The sequence below is a fragment of the Sebastes umbrosus genome, chromosome 22 (genome assembly GCF_015220745.1).
Source record: "Sebastes umbrosus isolate fSebUmb1 chromosome 22, fSebUmb1.pri, whole genome shotgun sequence".
NCBI lineage: Eukaryota > Metazoa > Chordata > Actinopteri > Perciformes > Sebastidae > Sebastes > Sebastes umbrosus.
In genome coordinates this window covers 3,604,899-3,631,949 of record NC_051290.1, presented here as the reverse complement: position 1 = coordinate 3,631,949, position 27,051 = coordinate 3,604,899, and the positions used below count along the sequence as shown (strand labels likewise).

Here is a 27,051-nt window from a genome sequence, read left to right as displayed (position 1 = left end):
GACAAAGTTCACCTCCTCTCTCACCAAACCGTCCATGGCTACTGAAATGAACCCTACATCATTGATTTTGCTAAACATCTTAACTCCTATAACGACCTTTGACCTTTAAAAAAACACATGAAAAGCCCTGCAGTGAGTGCTGTTTTGACCTTTTTTAGAGCAGCGCACCGCCGGACTCAGACATAACCCGCTTTTCATGATCTTTTTCCAATGATCGCATGGCAACGTTGGAGTTAGCCAAGTCACGTCAACACAAGTAAAAACTGCCTCTGGTGGCTCCGTGGCATTAAGGTCATGGTATATGGGCGTTCTGAGGCAATGGAAACGGGCAACATCAGGATGGGAAGCAGGCATAAAGTGGACAAAACCAACATGGACATCAGGAGACACATGGTATGGCCAAAAAAAAAAAAAAAAAAAGTTGCAAATGTATGTTTATGTATGAATGAAAAGAGTCACTGCTGCTTTTCCATCTCTGTTACACAGAAATATTGTCTTTTCCACTTGTTATATCTCTATTAAACTCTGGAAGATGGGATAACAACTTAAATGTTCCTCAACAGACGATCATGCCTGGACTGAATCCATTTGAATTTATCGACTGTGTTTGAATGAAGCTGTTTCGTCTGAGCACGTTGTCAGATTCTTGCTCTTATTTTGCCTCTGGGTGCATGATGTATGCGGTCAACATCTCAAACACTGACTTTAACTTGTTTTGGTGACTGTGACTTTGATGTTTGCCCTCTTTAGGATTGGGAATCCAAGTCTCAAGTCTTGGATCTGAAGCCCAGAGTCAAGACCAACAAGTCCCAAGTCCAATGATTCACGCAGCCTACGTAATTGTATTTATTAGGCTTCTTCTAAGTGAAGTCACGAGTCAGCGGTGTTGAAGTCTTTTGTGATTTTGTCAAGTTAAAGGTCCTGACACACCAAGCCGATGGTCGGCCATCAGACAGTCTGTTCGACCTAGTTTTTTTTGGTGTGTCCCGCACCGTCGGCTCTAGTCTGCATGTGTCGGAGGTTTTTCCGATCAGTGCGCGAGAAGAGAAACGGACGTGAGGAAAGCAAGTAGGGAGTCACCGATACCACTTGTTTTCAGACCGAGTACAAGTACAAGTACTTACATTTGGGTACTCGTCGATACCGAGCACCGATAAGAGTACTTCTCTGTGTGACGATACCGGTATCGGTATCGGTGCATCCCTAAAAGCAAGCCAATGAGTAAAGTCAAGAGGAAAAATACAGAAGGCTCTTCTCATTTTTCATCTCATCTGATCGTTCCAATACACGGATATTTTCACAGCAATATGGCCATCTGGAATGAAGCTAAGTGGTGAGAGAGAGTACATACAGTAAGTGCTAACTGGCCGACGGCTGTTGTCTTTGCGGTGTGTTCAAGTGCAACTTGTCGGTCAAGACAAAGGCGACGTGAGGCGACGCAACAGTCGGCCTTCATCGCCGCTAGTTCTTTGATGTCGGTTTGGTGTATCTGGACCTTTAGTCTAAAGCGTTCTGACTCATCCACACCTCTGTGGTTAGGCTTATAGAGACTGTAACCTCTGTTCCAGAAGTAAGAACATCTCATTCATGTTTGTGATAATCCAGCCCGTTCTCATTCCCAGGGCGTCAAATACCGACACTTTGTCACGCACCCTTGGTGTGTGATACCCTTTAGCGTCAGTATGAGACGGTTCAACTATGTTACACCATTTGCGTCAATATTAGATGCTCAGAGAACGTGGTCGGGGAGTGCGGTGATGATGTAGTTTAAAGCCAGAGAAAACACATATGAATTTGGCGGGAAGGGAGGTGGATGGGTCCAACAAACACAGGGCTTTCATCCAGGAGACCACTGTTTGTGTGAAACCAACAACGTGTTGTTTGTCTTTGTGTTTGTCGTCAGGCAGATTTGCACTGCAGCATTATGCGACTTCTCGCTCACAGTTTAAAGCAGTGATCGGAAATCCATTAAAATGATCACTTTCTTATATGATTAAACAAATTCTCTCACAGACTTACCCATTGTAACATCTAGCGTCGGGGTTAGCAGTAAAAAGACAGGTCAGACAGTTAATTCCAATCCCACACTCAGTCAATGCAACCACACACTCAAATAAACACATTTTTATGTAGCTTTTCAGCACATTTCATAATACTTATTCTCATTACACATTAAGGGGGTTTCATTCCAAAATGAAACATACACCATTGGAGAAATAAATCCCTCTATTACAAAATGACTGCTGGCATGAAAAGCAAAGGCCGTTAAAGTCCTACTATTACAGCTCTGAGTCATGCCGAGCACTCACAATGTCGTTCTGTTTTTTGGAGAATAAAATATCTTTGTTTTTGAAATGTTGACTGATGGCTTTCTGTGGTTTTGGATACGAGTTATTTAGATTTATATGATATGATGGGTTTTTAGAGTATATAACATCTTTGAATGAAACCCTGTTATGTGTTTTTATCAAGTTATTTTCTCAAGTACGAAGCTGCCCCATCCATCAAATTCACTAGAAGTCTGTTCACATTGGCAAGCGGCGGATTTAAACTGCATTTTCTCACAGAAATAAAAACTGTCTGTCTGTCTGAGTGTGTGTTTGTGAGTGTGTGTGTGTGTTGACGGCAGCCCGTTGGCGCTGACGCAACGAGGAAACAACGACTACAAAGATGGGGAATACCGCGGGGACACATCAAACCACCGGCCCCTACCCGTCGACCCGTCTCCGCCCTGCAACCTTCAACCCTCCGAGGAACACTCCGGCTTAAAACACACTCATGACGCATGTACCACTTTTTCCTTTGTGTGTGTGTGTTAGTGTGTGCGTGTGTGTGTGTGTGTAGGCATAAATGTAGAACAAAAGTGCTCTTATGGCACTTGGTTTGGTGTGGAATCCCCTTTCTCCTACTTCCCACACACACACACTGAAAACAGGGGGGGAAAACTATGGAGTTCCTCATTTTTCCAAAGTGGCGAGCATGGCATGGAAAAGGGCAGCACGTGGAGGACATGACACACTCGCTGTGTCTGAGGCGTGAAGTGTCTGGTGTGTGTTAACGTGCCCTCTGTGTGCAAGCCGGTGCCAAGCGTTGATGACAGGGGCGCCAGGAATTGTGTGTGTGTCGCCACCGGCGTGTGTGTCAAGGTGTGTTCACTCACTGATTCAGACAGATTAAGGCCGCCGGGGGAGCGCGCTCCAGACTACGACGGGTATTTAGCAAAGAGATCGAACACACACACACACACACACACACACACATGCACACATGCAGTGGTCTGTTCAGGGTGTCCGTGTGGTTTTGCAGCCTATCATTACGCCCTGCAGGGAAAGCCAGGCTAACCAAAACCGAGACTGGCACTGCCAAGAAAACCCGGAGCGACAGGATTTACATAAGAGCTCTGAGCTGCTGCGTGAATGCTTTCTGTGGGGAAATCCCTTCTTCCGCAGCAGTGGAAGAGGTCAGAGGTCAAAGCGGCGACCCCGAAGCTGGAAGCTGCTGTACGAGGGGAAAAACTAAAGACAGTCCAGACTCACAGAAACCAAGGAGCGTTCAGGAGCTTTTTGTTGACGATTTATCACCAGGAAGTTGCTCTCAAACAACCGGCAAAGTGTAAATACCGGTGATAATCTGTGTTCCAGGATGCCAACATTTACTGTACAGTATGAGCTGGACAACTACTACACAAATGTAAATATGAGTGGGAGAAAAAAAATGTATGGAAAAACCAACAAGAAGCATCTTTGGCTGTATTTACAACAAATCCGGGGTTGCGGCGATTAGCGCAGAGTTGTGCGGCGGTGTCACTTAAATGGCCCATTTGAGTGGCACTCGATTGATGGACCCAAATGGTTTCTACTAGGGCTGTCAAAGTTAATGCGATAATAACTTGTTAACGCAAATTCGTTTTAAGGACACTAATTTCTTTAACGTATTAACGCAACTTGTGATTTTTAGGCTGTAGCGGGCTCAGTTTTAAAGCTAGAGTGAAGATACTTGTATCATATGAAACTAGAAAACCTAAAGAATCCATCGGTACCAACCATGTCATACTAGCTTGTTGCCAAATGCTTCAAAATTACGCTAAATTTTGTCGAGGAAAAACTGCAAAAATGACAACAAACAGGTTGCAAACTGCATCACAACTTTTAAAAAAAGGGGCTAAAAATTCAAAAAAGTTCCTGCAAAAATCCTCCTCACTTTCACAACAAACTCAGAAAGCTTTTAGCTCGGTTTCGTGTCTTACAGCAACAATATTTATCATTGTTTTGTGTTGTTAATTGATTTACAGTAATAAATATATATATATATTTGCAATATATTAAGCAAAACTTAAAAGCAAAACTGAATGAAATGTTTCGTTTTGAACACAAGCAAAACTGCTTGTTCAGGTTTAGGCAACAAAACCACTTAGTTAAGTTTTGTCTTAAAATAAGTACGTTTGAACTCCCATCCGTCGCCCCGACCTCCACAACATATGGAGCTTCACACGGCCTATACTACAGCGCCTGACTTCTGCTTTTGCGGTCTTCTTTTATTCCTTCTTTCGGTGATCACCCATGTAAATAGATGATAAAACATACTAATGGGTTTAGTAGGCCCCCATTGACCCACATCTATGAGGCTTATAACCCCTGATAACGCCCATTTAATGCCCTGATAACAGTCTAATGGGCTGTAGATTATGGTATGCTGAATGCTGCAAAAGATACAAAGACTGTCCTCTAGATTGGGACAAAAAAAGGCTGAAGCAGACTTTGTTGAACTGTTATGATGTATTCGGTCTAGAAATGTGGACTTCGGAGGATCCGGCACCTGAACTGTGACTCAGAGTTTTGCTTCATCAGGGCGGTCGGGGGCTTTGAGGAGATTTTCCTGAACCACCAGGTCGGCCATTCTGCCTAAAAACCTGCCCAGATTTCTCAGTGACCCGATTCTGTATCTCCAAAATAAACTGGTCAATGTGAAGAATGTGGAAAGAACGACTGGGATGGATGTTTCAGCGGAGCTGTTTGTGTGTGTTTTGTCATTCCCTCCGCTGTGGGTTTCGAGGCAGAGCACCAAACCTCAAGTAAAAATCTGTGGCATTTTCACATAAATAAATGTCTTCTCTGCTATCACTGATTGACATTGCACAGTAGTGACTCCGTCTAGATCCAGTTCCTGAAAGCTTTTCCATTTGCTGCTCTACAGTCATGCTGCCCGGCAGCTCTCTTCTTTGAAACATTCTTCTGACGTGGAAGGAAATGATGCATGCCAGATTTCTGGCTAGTTAGGAGTAAGCTAAAGAAGTAGCATTAGCAGTGATGGCCACCATGGAATGATGGAGGGATTACCACTTCAAGTTTACTTTAAAAACAAACTTAATTTGATAAGAGGTAACCTTTTAGGCGTCTAGGTTACATAAAGCCATTGTTTTAAAGGCATTATAAAGGGTAACTTCTGCATTTTTCAAGTATCTAATGGCGACAACAATCTTTGAAGTTGGTCCAGTATGGAGGGAGAACGCTGCAGACGGCAACTGCTAAACGGGCTGTAATGTAATCGCTCGGGGCAACTCCTCACCGTCGACGTACGTCCACTAAAAGTTCTTGTTTTTGCCACTGACAGGCTCAGATTGTTATTATAAGTGTCTGGCAACATTATGGAAAGCCTTTTTCTTACCTTTCACTTCCCGTTTGTCATTATGTCATAAGACTTGTTGCCGGAAGACAACGGTGGAAACGTGAGTGAGAGTTGGAGAGATTGATTTCTGGTGTTGTCAAAGAGTTTGTTGTATTGGAGTACTGAAAGTGTAGCTCAGGGTTTTTCTAAAAGATTTTAAATGTCATGGCTGAACATTTAGTTGATTTCCACAATCAGGATGCTACACAAGATTTCAGAACGAGACTTCTCCGAGCGAGACACACAAAAACAAACAGATCGGATCAAGCGAAAGGTAAGAAAAAGCTTTCATTTCTCCGTAGGGTTCTTTCCATAATGTTGTCAGACACTTCTATCTGAGCCAGTCAGTGGCAAAAAACAAACACTTTTAGTGGATGTGGACGGTGTGAGGAGTTGCCCCGAGCGATTATATTACAGACCGTTTAGCGGCTGCTGTCTGCAGCGTTCTCCCTCAATACTGGACCAACTTCAAAAACTGTTGTCCCTCTTAAGCCAAGTTCGCACACGACTCTCAAAGTTGCCATATCGCAGTACTGTTCACAGTCCACAACGTGCTGTCTGGTAATCAGAGTGTTTAAGTCGTCGAGGTTTTTACACTACATGACTGGCTGGCGACATGGGGTCAAGGAATCCCTGACGAGGTCTCTAAACTACGATTTGTCACGAAAACATGTGGGAAATAAAAAAATGTCGGGGCTAAAGTTGACTAAAATACAGTCTTTAAAAAGCTGAACTATATGCTATGCGGTATACTATACTAAAAGAGTACCAGACTGATTTAGCATAGCACCCCTATAACTCTGTCACACTCAAAATTAAGTTTAAATAAGTAACAAAATCGACGCAGCACAACCGGAGATATCATATCGCTTTCTTCTTCCTCCCTAAAACCTGGTGCCTACATTACCCACAATGCAACTCCACCACCAACACTATATCTTTCATATGTAACACATCTGATCATAGCAGCTTTAAAAGTCCTTCTAACCAAAGTCGTTGGACTTGCAAATAGTCAAGTGATTATTAAACGGATTGACATAACAAATACCAAACCAGAGACGTCTGTTTTTTCTGCGTGACATTTAGGGATTGTTAACGCTATAAGTTTCCGATATTCTAAAGCCTGGCTGCTGGACTTATAAAAGCAAAACACCCATGTCATCCAGAAGTGCGTGGACACATTCTGGACGACATTCTGGGGGCGGCAAAAATATGTGCAGCATTCAGATCCTGGAGGTGAACGGCAGCTTACATCAGTCTGCGGCCTTAAATTAGCAGAACAAGAAAAACAACAATGATTTAGGGAGCTATTCTGACATCTTGTTTCTGGTCACAGTGTCATTATAGGAGCCATAAATGTGTGTTTCATAAAATGCCACAAAGTCAGCTGGCACGGAGCCATTTCAGTTAGTTTGTCTGGTTCTGAAGCAGCCGGTGGGGGGGGAGGATTTATGGAACGAGAGGGGCAAACTATAACGTTTTCAGAGTGGGATTATAAGCGAACTTGACGGGCTTTTGGCGACGAACTTGGATAGTTTTGATGAGAATTAATGGTCGAGGAGGGACGCGAGCGCAACCGCAACTTTTGAAGGGGCACAAACTTGTATAAAACAACGTCAGCGATGGAAAACATAGACACAGCTACCTTCAGAAAAATACAAGATCCATGACAAATACTATCATCAAGCTGGGACGCCGCGGATGAAACGTGACACACAATGTTCATTTTCCATCTGAGCGACGTTAGATCTCAAGTATCTGGAAGAGGAGGGGGGGGGTCGGTGCCTCCGAGGGGTTCGAGGAGCCATGACGCTACTGACAGCCGATCTTCTTAAACGTCTCCAAGTCTGAAACTGAATCTGACTGATCCGCCTCCTCCGCTGCAGTAATCTGGTAATCATCAAGACATACGCCCATGACCCGTTTTTTGGTCGCGACCCAGAGATTAAGAAGCCAGGATTTACAGCACATGAGAGAGCGAGCTTTCTTCTTCTTCTGGTGCCATGAGATATTAGTCCGCCCCTCTCTTCTCCTTAATTTCTGATTCTTTTCCTTCCCTCTGCTTCTCTTTAAGTCACTTTCTCCCTCCTTAACCCCTCTCTCATTTATCCATCCCTCCCCTCGGCCTTTAGTAACTGTCTGCTCACAGAGAGTTGCGGTACCGAGGATCTATAGCAGCTCTGTTGACTTTGGCCCCGGCCAGACAGAAAGCCGAGCCTTTAATTTGACCGGTTTCAATATCTGACCCTTAATAAAACAAATATCTTTGTTTGGAGAGAAAGAAATCAGCCCCAATTACTGTCGAGCGGAGGAGCACTACTGGGTGTGTGTGCGCAGCCTGGTCCGGGTCAAGCTTAGTCTTCAAATTGACCTGGCTTAGATAAATAAAACGGAAGAATGTAACGAGGAGCGCGGTCTCCCCGTTCAGACCCGCGATCGGGTTTCTTCTTCTTCTGTAACCGCACGGCTCGGTGTGTGTCGCTCTGTAAAAAAAAAAACTTCAGTTTTTTTTCCTGAGCCGCGACCAAGAAAGAGAAATGTTAAAAAAGTTTCATACCGGGAGAGGGGAAAAGCAAAGTTTTCTTCTTCTTTATCTCATTCCTTCCACGCCGACCGTCGTCTGTGCAGCCAGAGTTATCCATCAGTGTCTCGCTTTAAATAAACTTCATCAATAAAGAGCTTTCACCCCTAGAATTAGATCCCTGCTACTGTCTACTATTACATGTAGAGCCCACTGAACTGAGGAATTACTTTAAAGATAGTGTTTGCATGATGTATTGCCTTGTATTTTTACCACAGTTACAGGTATCTGCGGTCCTTAAAAGGCCTTAAAGGGATAGTTTGGGTGTTTTTGAAGTGGGGTTGTATGAGGTACTCTTCCATAGTCAGTGTATTACCTACAGTAGATGACGGTCGGTTCACATCCAGTTTGGAGAAACAGACAGGAGTACTGTATTAATTTCGTAAAAAAAATAGCTGTAACTAAAACTGCACTAAAACGTTTTGAGTTGTCGTCAACTAAAACTACGAAGGATAGAAATGTGACAAAAACTGATTTAGACTAAATCTAAAATAGTTTCCAAAATGAACACTGCAGGAGTTACGGCAAAGTAATGTAATGCTGTGGACGGGGGCAGCGGCAAAACGTATATCTTTTCACTGCTTTACCTTTCCGACAGAAGCCGTTATACTCATCTACCAGACCTTTTGACAAAATCAGTATTTTTACCTCGCAGAACAAAGGGGGGGTTGCCGGTCTACCGCTGCTTCGATCGGTTAGTTTGTGATATTGTGTGAATTTGGTGTTTTAAAGGGTTAGTTTGGATTCACCAAGGTCACACAATATCACAAACAAACTAAGCGATCGAGGCAGCGATATACCGGCAACTCCCTTTATTCTGCGAGGTAAAATTACTGTTTTTGTCAATGGAGTCTGGCGGCTTTGAAGAAAGTATAAATGACGGTAGGGATGCAACTAACGATTATTTTCACTGTCGGTTATAAATGTCAGAAAATGGTGAAAAATGTTCATCAGTGTTTTCTCAAAGCCCAAGAAGAAGGTTGAAGGATTATAACCAGCACAGAACTACAGATGCAATGAGGCCCGTCAATTGTGACACGGATGTTAATAATTATACGGTTTGGGAAGTGAGTACAGACATGTATTTATGTTGCCAATGTGAACAGATCTTTAACAACTATCAGCTTTAATCTCTCACTAACAATATCAGCATTGGAAAATGAATAAAATAAATAAATTGAATAAAAATGGGAGAAAGAAAGTAGTTCTGAAATGGAAAGTATGTTTGAACATGAATGAATGAAATTAGTTTGAAGATGAATTTGTTACCTACATGAAGGCTGGAACTAGAGGCGGAAAGGTTAATGATAGCTGAACTGGATCCATCTGCAAGCTACGAGACACATGCACACATATTACACACTTTCAGGTTAGCTGGTTAGCCACAATATTAGCATCAAATATCAGTGTTGAATTAACAAACATTTAAATGGTTTGTAATGTTAGAAATACACGTTAAACATGCTGTAACATCAGAAGACATTACATACTAACATCAGCAGACATGTTAGTGACTCAAACACACAGAGACGTCATCATGTGTTCTCTAAAACACCAACTATTAATCAAAAACCTTGTTTTGTGAGGAGAAAAAAAACTGACTTAAATCAAACACGTTCTTTCCCTGGGAGGTCCCGCTCTGCGAGGTGCAGACAACACGCGGCGTCGGGTTAATCGGGCACGAGAAGACGCCCAGATTAGAAAGACAAAGTGTTTATGTGAGGTCACGGAGGAGCTGAGCACATGAAGAAGACGGGAAGGGCGAGGGCGAGGATGCCGTAACACCAGCATAGATGCGAACAACCTCGACATGTGTGGGCACAAGTTATCCAAGGAGCAATGAAGGGAATAAATACTTTTTTGGGACTGCAGATATTCACAGACTTATTTTTAAATCAATACTTCCTGCTTTTATTTCAAAATAAAAGCCCTCAAGCGTTTTTTCTGTCGACAGAATTCCTTCATTTGTTAACACAAGGCTTTTATTCTGAAATGTGTGCCGGACAGTGTTGTAGAACATGCAGTGACTTGGAGAGCTCCATGAATGAATATAGTACGGGGTTTTAATTGTGGATTATTACTATTATTTAAAAATTACCACACGTTTCTTAACCTTCCTCTGTGTAAATAAATATAAATAACATTTATAATGAAATGAAATGGCCATTACGAAAGGCAAACTATGTAGAAAGAAAGGGCTGACAGCAGCAGCAGAAACGCAGCTGGTGTGAACACCTGACGCATGAATCACACAGCCGCCACTCGACGACGCAGATGCCACGCGATCCTGACATTCCAAGTGTGGATGAGGCGCCATACAACAACCCTGCAACAAATCCTACCTTTGTGAAAGTTAAACTGTTCAGTTTTGATGTCTCTATGGTCATTGTAGAGGCTGTAGTTTGTGGTGCAGTTAAATCGTATTGCGTTATACTGAGAGGTGCTTCCAATATTTACATTCTATCTTCACTGACATAAATGCAGTAGAAAAAGAACATACAAAATGTTCAGTATTAATCAAGATAAGTTCATACAGAGCATAATACTAAATGTTTGGTCAGGATCTGCAAACGTTTTGGGCCGACAAGCGTGCCGAACTTTCAGCCGTCACCGCAAATGTATCCATCGGTTGCATCAGTCTGTGATGTTGTTGTATCCACGCGGAGTTGTTGTGATGTCAAAGCACTTTAATTGGCTGGTAGGGGGGCGTTAATTACAGGGCGTGTGCACATCCTGATGAACTTTAGCTTAGCTCATACTGTACATTTCTGGACATTTCATGTCACCAAACATTTAATGCCGCCGCCCCAACAAACACAACAAGACAATTGAGTTTTTGCATCAGAATAGGAGAATGGAAAAACGGTATGTGTGTGTTTATGTGCGTGTGTGCGTGTGTGTGTGTGTGTGTGTGTGTGTGGTTTGGGAATTGGGGGGGCAGTGTTGTAAGAGTGAGGTAACAGCAGTCTATTAGAGACAGTCCCAGGATGTCCCTCCTCATGTTCAATAGCGGGAGAGAGAGAGAGAAAGAGAAAACAGACTTTGACCTCATCGATATGAAATCGTTTTTGGTTTAAAACGCTGTGAGTGTGCATGTGTGTGTGTGTGTGTGTGTGTGTGTGTGTGTGTGTGTGTGTGTGTGTGTGTGTGTGTGTGTGTGTGCGTGTGTGTGTGTGTGTGTGTGTGTGTCGTGGCGCCTGTGGGTTAAGGGATAACAAAGACGGACACATGAATAAATTAAAGAGCAGAGAGGATTTAAAGATGATGGACGGATCACAACAGAGGGGATGAGAGGTTGATGGACCACAACAATGAGGAGAGAAGAAGAAGAAGAAGAAGAAGAGGAGGGTAACATGCCCTTTAATGAGCAACCACATTAAACCGACTGTCAACTTGATACATGGAGAAGGAAAGAAGGGATGATAAATCAATTTAGAGGGGTTTTAAAGAGAAAGAGAGAATGATAAATATGGTATGAGGACAGACAAAATGTAAAACAGGGAAAGAAAGATGGAGAGAAAAAGATGAAGAAGAGAGATAAGGGAAAGGAAACAATCTGGGTTTAGAACAAAAGATGAAGAGGGTGAAGAGAAGAAGGGATGAGTACAGAGAAGATGAAGGCATGAGAGAGGGATGGAGAAAAGAGGATGGAAGGAAACAAGTAGAGGAGGTAGAGAGATGTAGAAGAAGAAGGCAGGAGGAGAGGAGGACAGAAGAAGGTAAGGAAAAGGAGAGATGAGGAAGAAGGTGGAGAAGCAGGATGAAAAGGGGAAAAAGATGGGGAGAAAATAAGAGAGTGAGAGGGTGAGAGGAGAGGGAAAAGAAGGAAAAGAGGTAGGATGGAGAGGTGGAGGAGATGAGGAGATGAGGAGAGGGGGAAGAAGAGATGAGATGAAAGGAAAAGAAGAAGAGAAATAAGGAGGAGAAGAAAAGGACAGGAAACAGGATGAGGGGAGGAGAGAAGGAGGTGAGGAGAGGAGAGGAAACAGAGGACGAGGAGGGGAGGAGAGGGAGAGGAGGAGAGAAGCAGGAGAGGAGAGGAGTTGAGACAAGGAGAGGAGATGAATAGAGGGGAGGCAAGGAGAGAAAAAGAGGAGAAGACATGAAAGAGACAAGGAGAAAAAGAGAGGAGAGAAAGGAGACGTGAAAAGGAGGGAAGAGAAGAGAGGAGATGAAAAAGAGGGGAAAAAGTGAGGAGGAGGAGGAGGAGGAGAAGAAGAAAAAGAAGAAGAAGGAGGAGAAGAAGAAGAAGAAGAAGAAGAAGAAGAAGAAGAAGAAGAAGAAGGTAAAGGAGAAGGAAAAGGAGGAGAAGAGAAGCTGCAGGAATCCAGAACAGAAGTCTGGGATCATCGTTTCCACGGAGACGAGGCTGACAGGAATCACGAGCTTGGAATTCTTTCCCGAAAAAAAGTCCCAACTCGTCCACAGATCGCCCGTCTCTGATCGTTACTGCAGTATTCCTAAAGGAGGCCAATCCGGTGGTTTTCCATGTTGTAGCTCATTAGCTTCAAATCCTGTTCACTTCAACAGCACAGCAGAACATTTTCCAACATCTACCACTCTGTCTCTACTGATCTCTGAAAGGGCAGACGTTGGTTTCTACATTATTAAAGCTCACATTTCAGCTATAGAAGAGTTAAAGCAGCTCCGTCCACTAATTTACACATTATATCTATATTATTCCATTCAAAAAACGTGTAAAAATAAAAAGCGTAAAAAGCAATAATTCGCTGTACGGGGAGTTATGTGCCGGAGTATTTCTGTTACTATTTCTACACTAATGGTACGTTTCCACGAAGGTGTGTTTTATCGCGAGGGATCGCCTTGCTTCCAGCTTTCAAACCGGAACCAACATGTCGGCTCGTTTGGAAACTTTCTTCCCTTTATATCACGAAAATAGTTCACCGAAACGTGTTTCTGAAAACATTTTATGTGAAAAATAAGCTCCGTAGTTGATGAATCTGTCTTTATTTTGGATCGACAACGTTCAGTTTAAAAGTTTATCGGGAGTTTCAAGAGGCAGTGAGTCACGTCAGACGCCCGTGATTTGCATAAAGTAGACCTCCACTTTATGCAAATGAGGGGCGGCCAACGTGACGCCCCGAATGCATTGCACGGCTACATCCGATTGGTACCAAACTTTCTGTGGATCATTATTGGACCAAGGTTATCCAAAGTTATCAAAACCTTGTTGACACCTCATTGCGTTTTCAAGATATTGACCAATGAACTTTAAGTTGGCGGGGCTCAGCACATCAATAGACCTAACTTCCCAAGCCTTTGGCCCATCGTCTCCAAACTTGCAGCATATGTTCACAAGAGTAGCTGAAACATCCCCTGAAAGTTTCATTCCAATCGGCCACTAGGGTGCGCTTTGAGCGAAAAAAGCTAGAATCCGTGAATTGCCGCTTGCGGCTGTAATTTTTCATGTGTTTTCCTACGAATGTCCAGCAACATGTGTAAATTTCCACTCGTTATCATGCGTACAGTCTTTTCAAAATAAACTTACGTCTTCACAGGAAACAACTTGGTTAGGTTTAGGCAACAAAACTACTTAGTTATGAAAAAAAGATTGTGATTTAGGTTGAAATAACTACAGAAGTGGTGTTACTTAAGTACAAAAATTACGTGACTAATAAATCAACGTTGACTTCTGGTGTAACGAGGGGTACGAGCGGTCACCTGTGCGAAAGTCCGGTGTTTTTTGACCCACCCATCCACCCCAACCTCCTCCTTTATGCAGCATTTGCCGTTCTTTATACTTCCTGGTTCACGATTACGTGGATTAAATATGATGAACTGATTTTGTGGGCTATAAATTAGAGTGCATTACTCTCCGTAGGTATAGCTACGAACGGTGTACGAGAACAGCATGCCGTATTGGACGATTCAAGTCCAATTCGAGTTCAACATTTTGGGAAATAAAATTATTATTTGCTTTCTTGCCGAGAGTTAGCCGAGAAGATTGACACCACTCCAGTTCTGAAATGTGAAGCCGATGCTAAAGTGACTTAAACATGCGCTCTTGCGATTTGTCCTTTGACTATTTTTAGTAAAAGGCAACAACAACATTATAAACACAATTAGTCTGTATTTTTATGTTCTTTTTTTTAATGGACTCCGGGGACCACGGTCGGTTTGATGACGGTGCATTCCTCAGCCTATCCAGCTGCCTTCAGTCCTCGTTGGTACAGACGGGATTACACAAGGATAGCTGTGGTCTCTGTGTGTGTGTGTGTGTGTGTGTGTGTGCATTATTTATGTTTGCCCCTCAACACAGTGTATGAAAGCCTCCTGCAGTCTGCCAAACCAATAAGACCAAATTATGTTGTCTCCTGATTCTATACAATCCTCAGTTCACTAATATACACAAAGAGACCGTTAAATACACCACAGCAGAGTGCGTGTGTGTGTGTGTGTGTGTGTGTGTGTGTGTGTGTGTGTGTGCATGTGTATGTCAGGGTTTAAGAGGTTGTTTCATGTGTTAACAGTTGCATTTTCTCCGTCTACAGTGATTGACTTTATGCTCCTCAGAGTTGGATGTCGGATATCCTCGGGTGACCATCTTTAACCTTAAAGGAAGGATTCAAAATGTTGGGTAAAACTGTAAGGTAAATATAAAACTAGCAGCCGGCTAACTTAGCTTAGCATAAACACTTCAAACAGGGGGAAACAGCTAGCCCATCTCCGTCTAAAGATAACTAAATACGCCTGCCAGCACAACCTGGTCTCCGAAAAATTACATTCCCATACAACAGAACAGCTTTTTCAATTACATTTCGAGGAAATATTATTTTGCCGCAGATTACGTTTGTTTCTGACGCATCACAAATACGTTTCTATTTTAAGATTTGAAAGTGAAAGAGAGGGGATGACATCCAGCAAAGGATCACAGGTTGGATTCGAACCCCTGGCCGCTGCAGTAAGGACTGAGCCTTGCTACATGGGGCACTTGCTCTACCAGGTGAGCTATAGCGGCACCCCAACAAAAATGTGTTTCTAATGACAGTCTGCTGAAGTGTGCGTAGGGAGGAGGAGGAGGTCGGGGTGGTGGACGGTTCAAACAAACACAGGACTGCTGTTCGTGTCCCGTGATAAACCAAAAGCAAGCGTTGACTAGTTTTTGCGGTGTGTCCCACACTGACGGCTCTAGTCTGCCCGTGTCGGAGGTTTTTCGGCCGATTCAGCATGTTGAATCGGCGGCGCCTGTCGGTGAGAGAGATCCCTCTGATTGGCTGTTCAGCTTAAATGAATCAGTGCACGAGAAGAGAAACGGATGTGAGGAAAGCAAGCCAACGAGTAAAGTCAAGAGGACACACACAGAAGGCTCATTTTTCATCTTCATCTCATCTGATCATTCGGATATTTTCACAGAGACATCTGGAATGAAGCTAAGTGGTGAGTGAGAGTGGCGTGAAAACGGTCAACAAAAATGGCTCTTTGTTTCACGTACGTTGTTTATCCGCCGTCCTCGGTCTTCCTGTTTCCCCTTTTTGAATACAGACTACCGCCGCCTGCTGGTGTGGAGAGTTATTTCCTCTCACGCAGGCGCAGAACGTACACGCCAACTGTCCGTCGGCTGTAGACTTTGCGGCGTGATCGAGTGCAACTTGTCGACCAAAACAAAGTGAGACGACGCAACAGGCGGCCTTCGTCGCCATTAGTTCTCTGTTCTGACTTTACGAGTCGTCTGAAAGTCTTTCACAAGAAGTCGCGCACACTTTACGCTTGCCTCTCAACAGAGACACACCGGTTAATACCGTCTTTTCATGTATGTGTGTCCTCATGACTTTGTGGTTGTGTATAAGTGTGTGTGCTTAATAAAATGTCAATCGTGTGTGTGTGTGTGTGTGAAACTAGAGAAATCTGACCAGGGATCAGGTCGATTGGAAAATAGTTTCCATTTTCCTCCTTTAAGAGCGAGAGAAAGAAAGAAAGAAAGAAAGAAAGAGAGAGGAGGAGAAAAGAGAGAAAACTAAATGTCTCAAACTTGGAGAAAAAAGAGACGGAGGGGAAAAGGGAGAGAGAGAATGTTAATGATTGGTGACGAGCGCGGGTCTCGTGGTCGCCACGGTAACCACCGACCACAGAGATGGTTGCCATGTCATCATGTCAGAACATGTTTATTTATGCTGCTGGTACCACTGAACACACACACACACACATAGAAACACACTCAGACGAAGATACAGACACACACACATTCAGACTCCCGTTTTTAATCAGTCCTCACACACACACACACACACACACACACACACACAGATGTTCCCTGTGGAAAAATGAGTGTTTCATACTTGCCCTTTACACCCCACGCCTGAAAAAGCACACATTTACACACTCGTACAAAGATGCACCGATAAACAAGCATCAACAGAAATGTCATGACACACACACTCCTCACACACACATATAGGAAAATCACAGGATCATTGGGTATTAAACCACATACTTCATGAAGAGGAACTAGAGAACAAAAGTTCAGCAGCAGTTTTTCTTTCACCAAACGAATAAAAACAGCAGCAGCAGCTTTTTTGTGTGTGAATCTAACGGTGTGATTTGTTCAATTAAAGGTGATACCTGTGACAACATCTATTGATAAGTGATTAACAGCGTTTATAACTTTGGTTCAGTGACTGTTAACGAACGAGGAGAGTTTGACGAAGACGATTATAGAAGCATTTGTGTGGTGTTTTTAGTAGGGCTGTCAAAGTTAACGTGATAATGTGTTAATGCAACTTGCAAATTTTAGGTTGTAGCGGGCTCAGTTTTAAAGATACTGGCATCATGTGAAACTAGAAAAACCTAATGAATCCATCGGTACCAACCATTTCATATTAGCTTGTCGTGAAGGAGGTTAAATAACGCTTGAAACTGACGCTAAATTTTTGCGAGGAAAAACTGTCATTGCCATTTTTCAAAGGGGTCCCTTGACCTCTGAAAAATGTCCAAAAAAAGTAAAAAAAAAAAAAAAGGTTGAAAAATGTCCGGAAAAAATGTCTGAAAATAAGTCTGAAAAAAGTTTGAAAAATGTCAGAAAAAAATTACAAAAAAAAACCTTTACAGACATGCCCACTTTATGATAATCACATGCAGTTTGGGGCAAGTCATAGTCAAGTCAGCACACTGACACACTGACAGCTGTTGTTTTTCTGTTGGGCTGCAGTTTGCCATGTTATGATTTGGGCATATTTTTATGCTAAATGCAGTACCTGTGAGGGTTTATGGACAATATCTATCATTGTTAATCGATTTCCAATAATAAATATACACATGCATTTGCATAAAACAAGCATATTTGCCCACTTCCATGTTGATAAGAGTATTAAATACTTGACAAATCTCCATTAAAGGTACATTTTGAACAGATTGATAATTATTTTAATCGATTGACAGCCCCATTTTTTTTAGATATTACTCGTAACGCAACTAACTTTATTGCAAAATGACAACAAACCGGTTGCAAACTTCATCACAACTTTTCAAAAAAGGGGATAAAAATTCAAAAACATTGGGCTGCAAAAATTCTCCTCACTTTCACTACAAACTCTGAAAGCTCTTAGCTCGGTTTTGTGTCTTACTGCAACACATTTTCTGAAAAATATAAACCCTACTAAGTAACTGTACTAAGTACTCACTGTTCATCCGAAGCCTGACATCTCTTATTTCTCTGTGCCATAGAGCTCACTCAATCCCACACACACACCGTCCTGCTGCCACTAACACTCGACTAGAGCACCACATGTGGATTAATCCGCCACTGAAAATAGTCCCAAACAAATGCACTATGTAGTGATGATAATATCACTTACTGCTCAGAAACAATGCGTTATTGTTCACACCTTTAACCAGCTAACTGACAGGATGGTTTTACCTGGTCGGGCACGAGCGGCTCCTCGTCATCGATGTCGATAAAAACATCCCCACCAATCAACTGGGGCGTCTCACCTGCACGTACAAACACAGACGTTGTTAACACAGATCATCAGTTCAGCTCTTTGCTAGATTATGTTCATATCCATCCACCGTCTTACGTCTCCATTCCTCCCTCTCCTCCTCCTCCTCCGCCGCCGCCGCTCGTTCCTCCTCTAGGCTGCACCGGAACTCCTCCAGCGTCCGGATGGAGCACTGGCCGACCACGGGCTTCCTCCCAAACTGACGGTTGTCGATGACCTTGATGACGATCGGCGGCATGTAGAGCTCCTCGCAGGGAAGTCTCTGTGGAGAAAGAATCACATTCATGGTATTAAGGTGGACGCCTCCATATAGACTCAGATTGATTCCCTCATTATTAGACATCATCTCTCGTCTCTGGAGCTCTCTATAGCTCCAATCAATGGTGCGAAAGGAAATATAACTGACACCTTGTCAAAGGCACGAGAGAAAGAATTAAATCATATAACCCAGACTGTGGAATAGCGTCTGTGGCTGTATACAAATGTTTATACCATACCAACATATGGTCTACATTGTTCCCTGTGGCAGTTTTGACATTTATAACTAAGTTTTAAAAGGTTCGTTCTGTCCAAATACTACTTTCTGTCAAAGTACTTCAAGTTTTAAAGGTTCATTACACACACAAGGGAGGAGGAGATATCTTTAAGACTGGAGGGGCAAATAAGAGCTCTTTGTCGGACAGATATACGTACATAATATACGTGGACAAAAACAAAAGAATACAATGTTTGTATACTTATGTTAAAATGATTAGTAGTATTACATACAGGGTCTGCCACTCGGAAATTTCATCTGCCACTTTTGAAAACTCTGCGCTAAATGAAGGAATAACATCTTAGATCTGATGTCATTCAATGTTCGATATATTTTACATTAAAAACATTATATACACGGTAAATTACAGTGTTCAAATTACACCGTAGAGGGATGGCACTGTACTGTACTTTGTTATTGTCATCTATAGTGATTATTTGCGTAAAAACACACAATTCAAATGATTATGATTATTTAAATATTTGCTTTGATTAAAGAAAATCTTGGTAAGCTGCTTAGAGCTAGTGTTAGGAAGTTAAACAGTCATAATTCTTTCTCTATTATCTTTTTTATATTGCTGTGAAAACATCCCCTTCAAACAACTGGATTTATTCAAGTTTGTCGCCAAAAAACGAATTTTACGAGATTACATTTGAACACATCACGATAACGTTGTAATTTACCTTTACCCAATAGTCCTTTTTCCTGAGCCGACCGTGAACGCCTCATAATAATAACTCAATGGCACCTCCATTAACGTTAGTAGCTCCGTTATTTATCCAAACAGGAATGTGAGCAGCTAACGTTACTAACTTTCCTCCTGCTGATTTCAACACAGATTTGTTGTTCACAGTTTCGCATTATCAGGGGAAAAATAGGGTGCGTCCTCTCAGGTTTAGTAGCGTCATGCTGTTGAGCGCTTTTTTTTCTCTCCACCGTGTCTCCGGTCCCAAACAAACTGAAACATGATACAGCGTGCGTATGCGTCATTGTGCAGCATAACTGTGGGAAAGATCAATAAGAGGAATCGATAGTCACGGAGGCAAGAGATGCCAAGAAAGCGGACAACTACGGTTCTCTATTCTGCTAGCATTTGGCAGGTGTCCTGATGATTTCACCCGCCACTGCCAACAATTTACCCGCATTTGGCAGTTGGCGGGTGCTAATTTCAGACCCTGATTACATATGTATGTAAATACTGATGATTTGCTGTTATACTCTAACTCCCAGTATTGACGAAATCACAAAAAAAGAAGAGAAAAAAATGATGGAGAAATAAACAAGGAAGGGAAAAGAAAGAAAGAAGACACAAGATGAGTGAAAAAAGACATCCTGTGACCTTCGGCTGACTCTAATTGGTTATGCCACCTGCCCGCCTGATGCTGATTGGCTATGGCTGCTGACTGTCTGAAGTTGATTGGTCACGCCTTGGTGACAGTCCAATCAGGGCATCATTACACCTTAGCTGACCCCTCCCATGTAAAAAAGGAGACATGACTGAACCCATGGAGGTGGGGATTTGATCTTTATGGATCTCAGTTTACAATTTAAAATAAACATTTATCTTAAATGACAACATGTTCTTTTCCACACTGTGCAACCACTGACTCATCAAACGTTCCCACAACTTGTGTTGCATTTGACAATCTGAATTATTATTATTATTCTCTGTGCAGAAATGCCACATAGAAAATCTGTACGACCAGTTTCACTAAAGATTGAAGGGAAGACACTACAGGTGAATAGGGTGAGAAAAAATAACTAATAGATATCACCATGAAACTTCCCCAGTTGATTATGTACATTAAGACAATAATCTTTTTGTATTACAAGTCTTCTGAAATTTGATGTTTAAATGTACAATTGAGACATTATCTTATCAACTATGTGCTAATTTGCATACATTTCCAGAACAGACATTTTTGCCATGTTTTTAGTAATGAAATGTATAAATCAAGCTATGAATGATATATGAACAAACCGCTCTATAGATAGTATAGATAGGAATGAAACTGTAAAGTTTGGTGTATGTAAGTGCAACTGAAGTGGAGATTTATGGCTCAGAAAACGGCCTTTAAAGATATGGATTGTAAAATTTCATACATTTTGAAGACACTACATGTGAATAGGGTAAAACAAATAACTAATAGATATCACCATGAAACTCCCCCAGTTGATTACTTACATTAAGACAATTACTTTTTGTATTACAAGTTTTCTGATAATGTATGTTTAAATAAGAAAATAAGGCATTATTTTATCAAATATGCGCTAATTTTCATACATTTCCAGAACAGAAATCTAAACATTGGATAAAGCCAGGCTCAAAATCCTTGTTTCATTTTGTTGGCATATTAGAGTCAAAGATTTTTACAGAGAGGACTTTAGATATCTCTATTCATCACTCCATAAATCAGCCATAAAAAAACAAAAACAATTTTTACCATGTTTTTAGGAATAAAATGTTGTATAAATCAGGTTATGAATGATATATGAACAAACCGCTCTATAAAAACCTTCAGAATATAGATAGGAATGTAACTGGAAAGTTTGGTGGATGTAAGTGATACTGAAGTGGAGATTTATGACTCAGAGTCTGAAAAAAAACTCATTTTGAGAAGATTTCATACATTTTGAAGACACTACAGGTGAATAGGGTAAAATATTTAACTAATAGATATCACCGTGAAACTTCCTCGGTTGTTAACTTACATTAAGACAATTATTTTTTGTATTACAAATTTTCTGTTTAAAAATGCAAACGAGGCATTATCTAATGCTAACTTTTGGTGAATTTAGGAGACGCAAATAGACAAAGTAGTAAAATAAACAGCTAATTTTGTGTATTTTGGATGTTTTTTTTCCACTAGTCTGAAAGAAGATATGGAAGCAAAATAGCCCAAAATCTCAAAATGTGTGCACCTCATTTTACCAGGTCGGCTCAAGGGGAAAAAGAGAGTTGGTAACTGTAATCCATTTGACCTCTCTAGCTTTTAAAAAGGCTTAAGTGGGGCTGATGATGCTAAACTCACACAATAAACTGAAGGAGACTAAGGCGGTTAAACTCTTCAAAGAGTTGCATTTAAGGAAACTATGCACATGGCATTTTCTTATGCCCCCGTGGCATACGAAAACACTTATGCAGTCAACTTAAGACCTTAATATTGTTAACATTAAATGCTTGGACTCGGTTCAGGGGGGCTGAACTTTAAGGGAAAAATATGTGCATATTTCCACAGTCCGCTTGAGGCCGGCCGTCACACTCTTGCGGTGGTCAACACAAGACCTTAATCTTGTTAACATTACACTGCCGGAGCCAAAGCAAGGATATGTACTTGAGAGGGGGGAAAAATATGTGAATATTTCCATACTCCCAATTAAAGCTGTCATAATAAAACACTGAGGTGATCAACTTCAGACCTTAATATTGTTAACATTTAACTCTCCAAGCCTGTTTCTTGAGCCGCCGTTAGGAAAAGAACATGCGTAATATTTCCATATTTCAGTTTAGGTTTTTATAAGAAAACACTTGAATGTAATGGCATTGATGTAAACTCAGTGGAAATGTATTCACAGAGGGGCAGTTTTAGAGATAAAGGCTTAGATGGACTACTTATTAAAGACTTTATAAATAAGAGACATTTAGTTTAAGAAGTGTAAGAAGTGTGACTGGTGATGCAATGATCTCCTAAGCAAGTATATTATATTTATATCTTTTTGTCTGTACACACTGGCGTACTTGTCCTTGTGTTGTTTGTATTTGGTCTTTTTCTATTTTTTTTGTTTTGTAATCAAAATGTAAATTGTTTAAAAAAAAATAATATAAATTATAATGAATGTTGAGGCTTCATCTTGCTTGGAATAAATGACTGAATCAAACTTCCTATGTAATATCCACCAACAGTGTGACAATGAAGTGAAGTTCAGGTGGAGACAAAAAAATTGGCATTGGCAGTCTCGCAATTTCAAGCAACAATGATAAGATTTCTAGAGAGCCAGTTCGGTAGTCAAAGGGAAAAATGTAATAAATTGTTCCCTAACACGGTGGTGGAAGGTAACTAAGAACTAGAGTACTATACTTTAATACAATTTGAAGGTACTTGTACTTAAGTATTTCCATTTGAAGTTACTCTATACTTGTACTCCACTACAATTCAGAGAGAAATATTGTATGTTTTGCGTCACTACAGCTAAAGTTACGTTTCATATTTAGATTTTACAAAGAAAAAGACCAACTAAGAAAGGCTGTTTTCATACACCTGTTTCTTAGCTGTACCTACGAAAAGTAATGCACTATAATTCATATAAATATCCCACGAAATCCATTCGTATGTAATCCACGGAATCACGAACCCGGAAGTACGAGAAGCGACAAACGTAGGGAAGAGGTCGGGATGGAACCAGAAGTCAACGTTCATTTATTTGTCACGTAACTTCCGTACCTTTATTTTAACCCAAACCACGATATTTTTCTAAACCTTAACTAAGTCGTTTTGTTGTCTAAACATAACCAAGTAGTTTCCTGTGAAGATGAAAGTTTATTTAAAAAAGGCTGTAGGCATGTAACAAGTGGAAATTGACACGTGACATTCGTGGGTAAAAACGCATGAAAAATGAGGAATAACTTTTCGTAAGATATCATTCAAACGGTTGTATGAGGATACGATAAAAAAAAAAACATATGACAAGCTTATTAAACTAAACGCATTATCAAAGATTAAAGAAGTGGTTTCCCAACCTTTTGGGATATTTACGCTCTAAACTTCTCTCATGGTTTCATTTATATACAGTAACTGGTTGAGACCCAAATTGAGGAAATAAAATAGGATTATTGAGCGTGTACATTAGCAATTTAAGGACAAAAATAATACATTTTTGAGAGTGATTTATCAAAAACAGAGCTGACGATTAGTCGACTAATCGATTAGACGATCGACAGAAAAATAATCACCAACTATTTTGAGAATCGATTAATCGTTAAGAGTAATTTTTCATGCAAAAATAGCAGAAAATGCTGTTTCCAGCCTCTCAAATGTGGAGATTTTCTCTGTTTTATATCATATTAAACTGAATATCTTTTTGATTTTGGAATGACAAAACAAAACATTTAAAGGCATCACCTTGAACTTTTTCAAAATTTTCTGACATTTTATAGACCAGACGATTAATCTAGAAAATAATCTGCAGATTAATCGTTAATGAATATAATCGTTAGTTGCAGCCCTAATTAAAAACATTCCCCTGACGCTCCCTCTGCATATTTCTGCTGACATAAAGCGGAGAATAATCGTTGATCAACAGCGATAACTTCAGTAAGTGATGAGTATGAGGGCTGACTCTCAGGAGACCTGATTCCCACTTTAACGGTCCTAAATAATAATGATTCTGGGATGTATTTCAGCATCAAAGATCTCTCTGACCACAACCAGTTAAAAGATAACACATGTCCAATTGTTTCTTTGCTTTAACAATAAAGCTAATAAACTATTTTACTGCATGCAGAGTCTGGTTGCATAAAGGCAAACAGAAGAAAAGCAGCTGTTCTTACAGTAACATTCATAATTTTTTTATTTTTTATTCTGCATGAGTAAGCTTTGACCTATTCTCCCCTCTTGAAGGAGTTACCGCAGCTTGAGCCTTTTGGGTGCCACATAAACTGCCGTCTTTAATTGTAGCTTCCTGCGGTTTTAATCTGTAGTAAAAGCAGAGAAGCCAGTTGTTGTGAGTCATGATAAGTCCGGTAAAGAGCTGAAAACAACACCAGGAGTTTAAGAGAGCATCGCTGCTGTGGGTCGAACCGGGCCAGACTATTCAACACTATCAAGACTCTCCAACGCTGTTCATGCTTCTCCCACCCGGAGCTACTGGCATCACAAGTGTCGGCCCCTAATGCTAAAATCCCCCTTGTTCAGTTAAACAGCCTTGGCAACACAGGTTTTCTTTTCCTGCAACTGGCATGAGATCCATTAACTCGTAGCCAAACCTTTCTGTTCTTGCTCACTTTATGTTTGTGGTGAAATTACAGGCCAGTAAAAAAAAGCTTTTTGGACACTTTGGGGCAAAAAAACTTAAAATTGACATACTATATTATACCCTTTGCCAAATTGATATGGCAACCAGTTGCATATTTACACATCCAGCAGATTTGAAGTTGTGTTTCTGTCCACCGTCTTATAGAGGGATCCTGTGCTTATGGATGGATTACTGAATGGGCCTATGGGGTACAGGCCCGGGGGCCCAAAGGAACACACACCAACCACGATGAGACTCAAAATGACCACAAAGAGACACAAAACAACTAAAAAAAGACGCAAAACGACTACGAAGAGATTCAAATGACTAAAAAGAGACACAAAACAACTACAATGAGACACAAAATGACCACAAACAGACACAAAACAATTACAAAAGATGGAAAATGACTACAAAGAGACACAAAAGAACTACAAAAAGACAAAATGACCACAAAGGGACACAAAACAACTACAAAAGATGAAAAATGTCTACAAAGAGACACAAAACAACTACTAAGAAACTCTAAATGACCACAAAGAGACACAAAACAACTACAAAAGACACAAAATGGCCATGTAAGAAGTCCAACAACCTGCAGAAATGTTCCCTTTCTGATGTAAAAACAGCTTTGCAACGGAGCTGGAAGCATCTAAAATAATGTGACTTCTACAACGTCCACATTCAACAATCACCGCTTTCATGCTAACGGAGGATTTCTACTTTTCTTGGAAGAAGAGAAGGAACAGTAGAGTCCATTATTGCGGCTTCGCTGATGAAGCTAAATGACAAACCACATCACAGCAGAACCCTCATTAGGCACGAAGGCACTGATTACATCTGCGTAATGCGCGTGCACGTGTTCTCACCACATCAAGGACGAGCGTGTTGACGTCAAAGTTGGGTTTCTTCTTCATGCTGCGGATGACGCAGCTCTGGACCACGACGCCGCCACACTCCACCTGCAGGCTCGGGGAGGTGATGCTGGCCAACTGGAAACTCTTCAGGTTGCGAACGCCCCACGCTAAGATCTGACAGAGGGGACAGGGAGACATTTGTGTTTAGCACCAGACGCTTGAGACGCTTCCAAGAAACTGGTGATGCTACTGAGAAGACGTTTGTTGAGTAAAACACATAGTAGTAGTTGTCGTAGGTTTACCTCGATGGCGGTTCTCTGCAGAACAGGTTTGATTCCCTGAGGAACCACGAAGACGTTGGGCTCCCTCTGAGGGGGCGGGTGAGGAAGATCCGACTCCTCCGGCTGCCGATAGGAATGCAGGGACAGTGTAAGGCCAGGCAAAAGTCTTCTTCAAAATACTAATGTTAAGTGTAGGGCTGTCAATCCATGAGAGCCGGTCTGTAACATGCATGTAGGATGAAGTTATCTGTGTGTGCTGTGCAGTGATTAACATGCATGATGACATGTTGGATGGGTGTGGTGGTTTTGTATTTATATCTTTTTATGTGTGTGTACTTTGTACCCATTCCTGCAGGTTTTCAGGGAGGAATCCTGGAAACATCAACTGAGGAAGCCACATTGAAGAAAAAGAGACGGAAAAAACATGAAGAAATAAAAGAAAAAGAGAATTTGCAAACATCAGAAGACACAATCACATATTCTGCACATAATTTAGAGGAAAAGTACAAATCACAAATAGACATGCAAGCGTTTTTTGATTCATTTAAAAGCAGGATTCTTGTGTTAATGTAATTCAATATACAGAGACACTCGTTATCACCACAGACGTGTCGCTATATAAAATGAAAACACCCTTTTTCATCAGGTTGTGTTGCTTGTGAAGAAACAGGCATAAAAGAGAGAGAGCATCATTTGGATTTATAATAATCATATTTTGATTTTCCACACATGCAACATCAAAGTCACACCTTTTTCACTCTCTTTATGGTGATTTTAATTTGAATTATCAGATGAATATGTGTGTAGATGCACCGTTTGTGACAACTCTGTGTTGGGAAAATGGTGCGACTTGTGGTCGGTGTGGTTTTACCTCGTCTAGAACGTGAGTGGAGGTCATGATGTCTCCCTGTAGGTGAAACAGGAAACAAACAGGTTTGACTTTAAAGGCTGAAAAATGTACGAAAATAAACTTAAAATGAAGAGAGATAAATCCAGGTAAAAGGTATAAAGAAAAAACTGACCTCTTGACCTGGAATATGATGAATTGCTGGCTGTAGACACAAAATGGAGAGATACATTATTGTAATAAAATTAGAAATTTGTGTGAATAAATTATGTTTTAAATTGTTGAATTAAAGTCAATATTAAGCCAAACAAACTTATA

At 41.1% G+C, this 27,051-nt stretch overlaps 1 protein-coding gene across 23 annotated transcripts in view; it reads right to left on the bottom strand.

Moving 5' to 3' along the window:
- Nucleotides 1–27,051, bottom strand: part of dysf (dysferlin, limb girdle muscular dystrophy 2B (autosomal recessive)) — a 127,787-nt gene that overhangs the window by 28,988 nt on the left and 71,748 nt on the right. For 12 of the 23 annotated variants that reach the window (XM_037758393.1, XM_037758389.1, XM_037758388.1 and 9 more), the window contains 9 exons: nucleotides 26,909–26,938; nucleotides 26,758–26,793; nucleotides 26,230–26,271; nucleotides 25,908–26,009; nucleotides 25,618–25,779; nucleotides 18,280–18,463; nucleotides 18,120–18,193; nucleotides 9,519–9,578; nucleotides 2,020–2,031 (listed from right to left, as the gene is read on the bottom strand). In XM_037758393.1, coding sequence (XP_037614321.1) covers nucleotides 2,020–2,031; nucleotides 9,519–9,578; nucleotides 18,120–18,193; nucleotides 18,280–18,463; nucleotides 25,618–25,779; nucleotides 25,908–26,009; nucleotides 26,230–26,271; nucleotides 26,758–26,793; nucleotides 26,909–26,938 — 702 coding nt within the window. The remainder of the gene's footprint in view (nucleotides 1–2,019; nucleotides 2,032–9,518; nucleotides 9,579–18,119; nucleotides 18,194–18,279; nucleotides 18,464–25,617; nucleotides 25,780–25,907; nucleotides 26,010–26,229; nucleotides 26,272–26,757; nucleotides 26,794–26,908; nucleotides 26,939–27,051) is intronic. The other 11 variants (XM_037758397.1, XM_037758408.1, XM_037758400.1 and 8 more) reach the window with 3 other exon arrangements.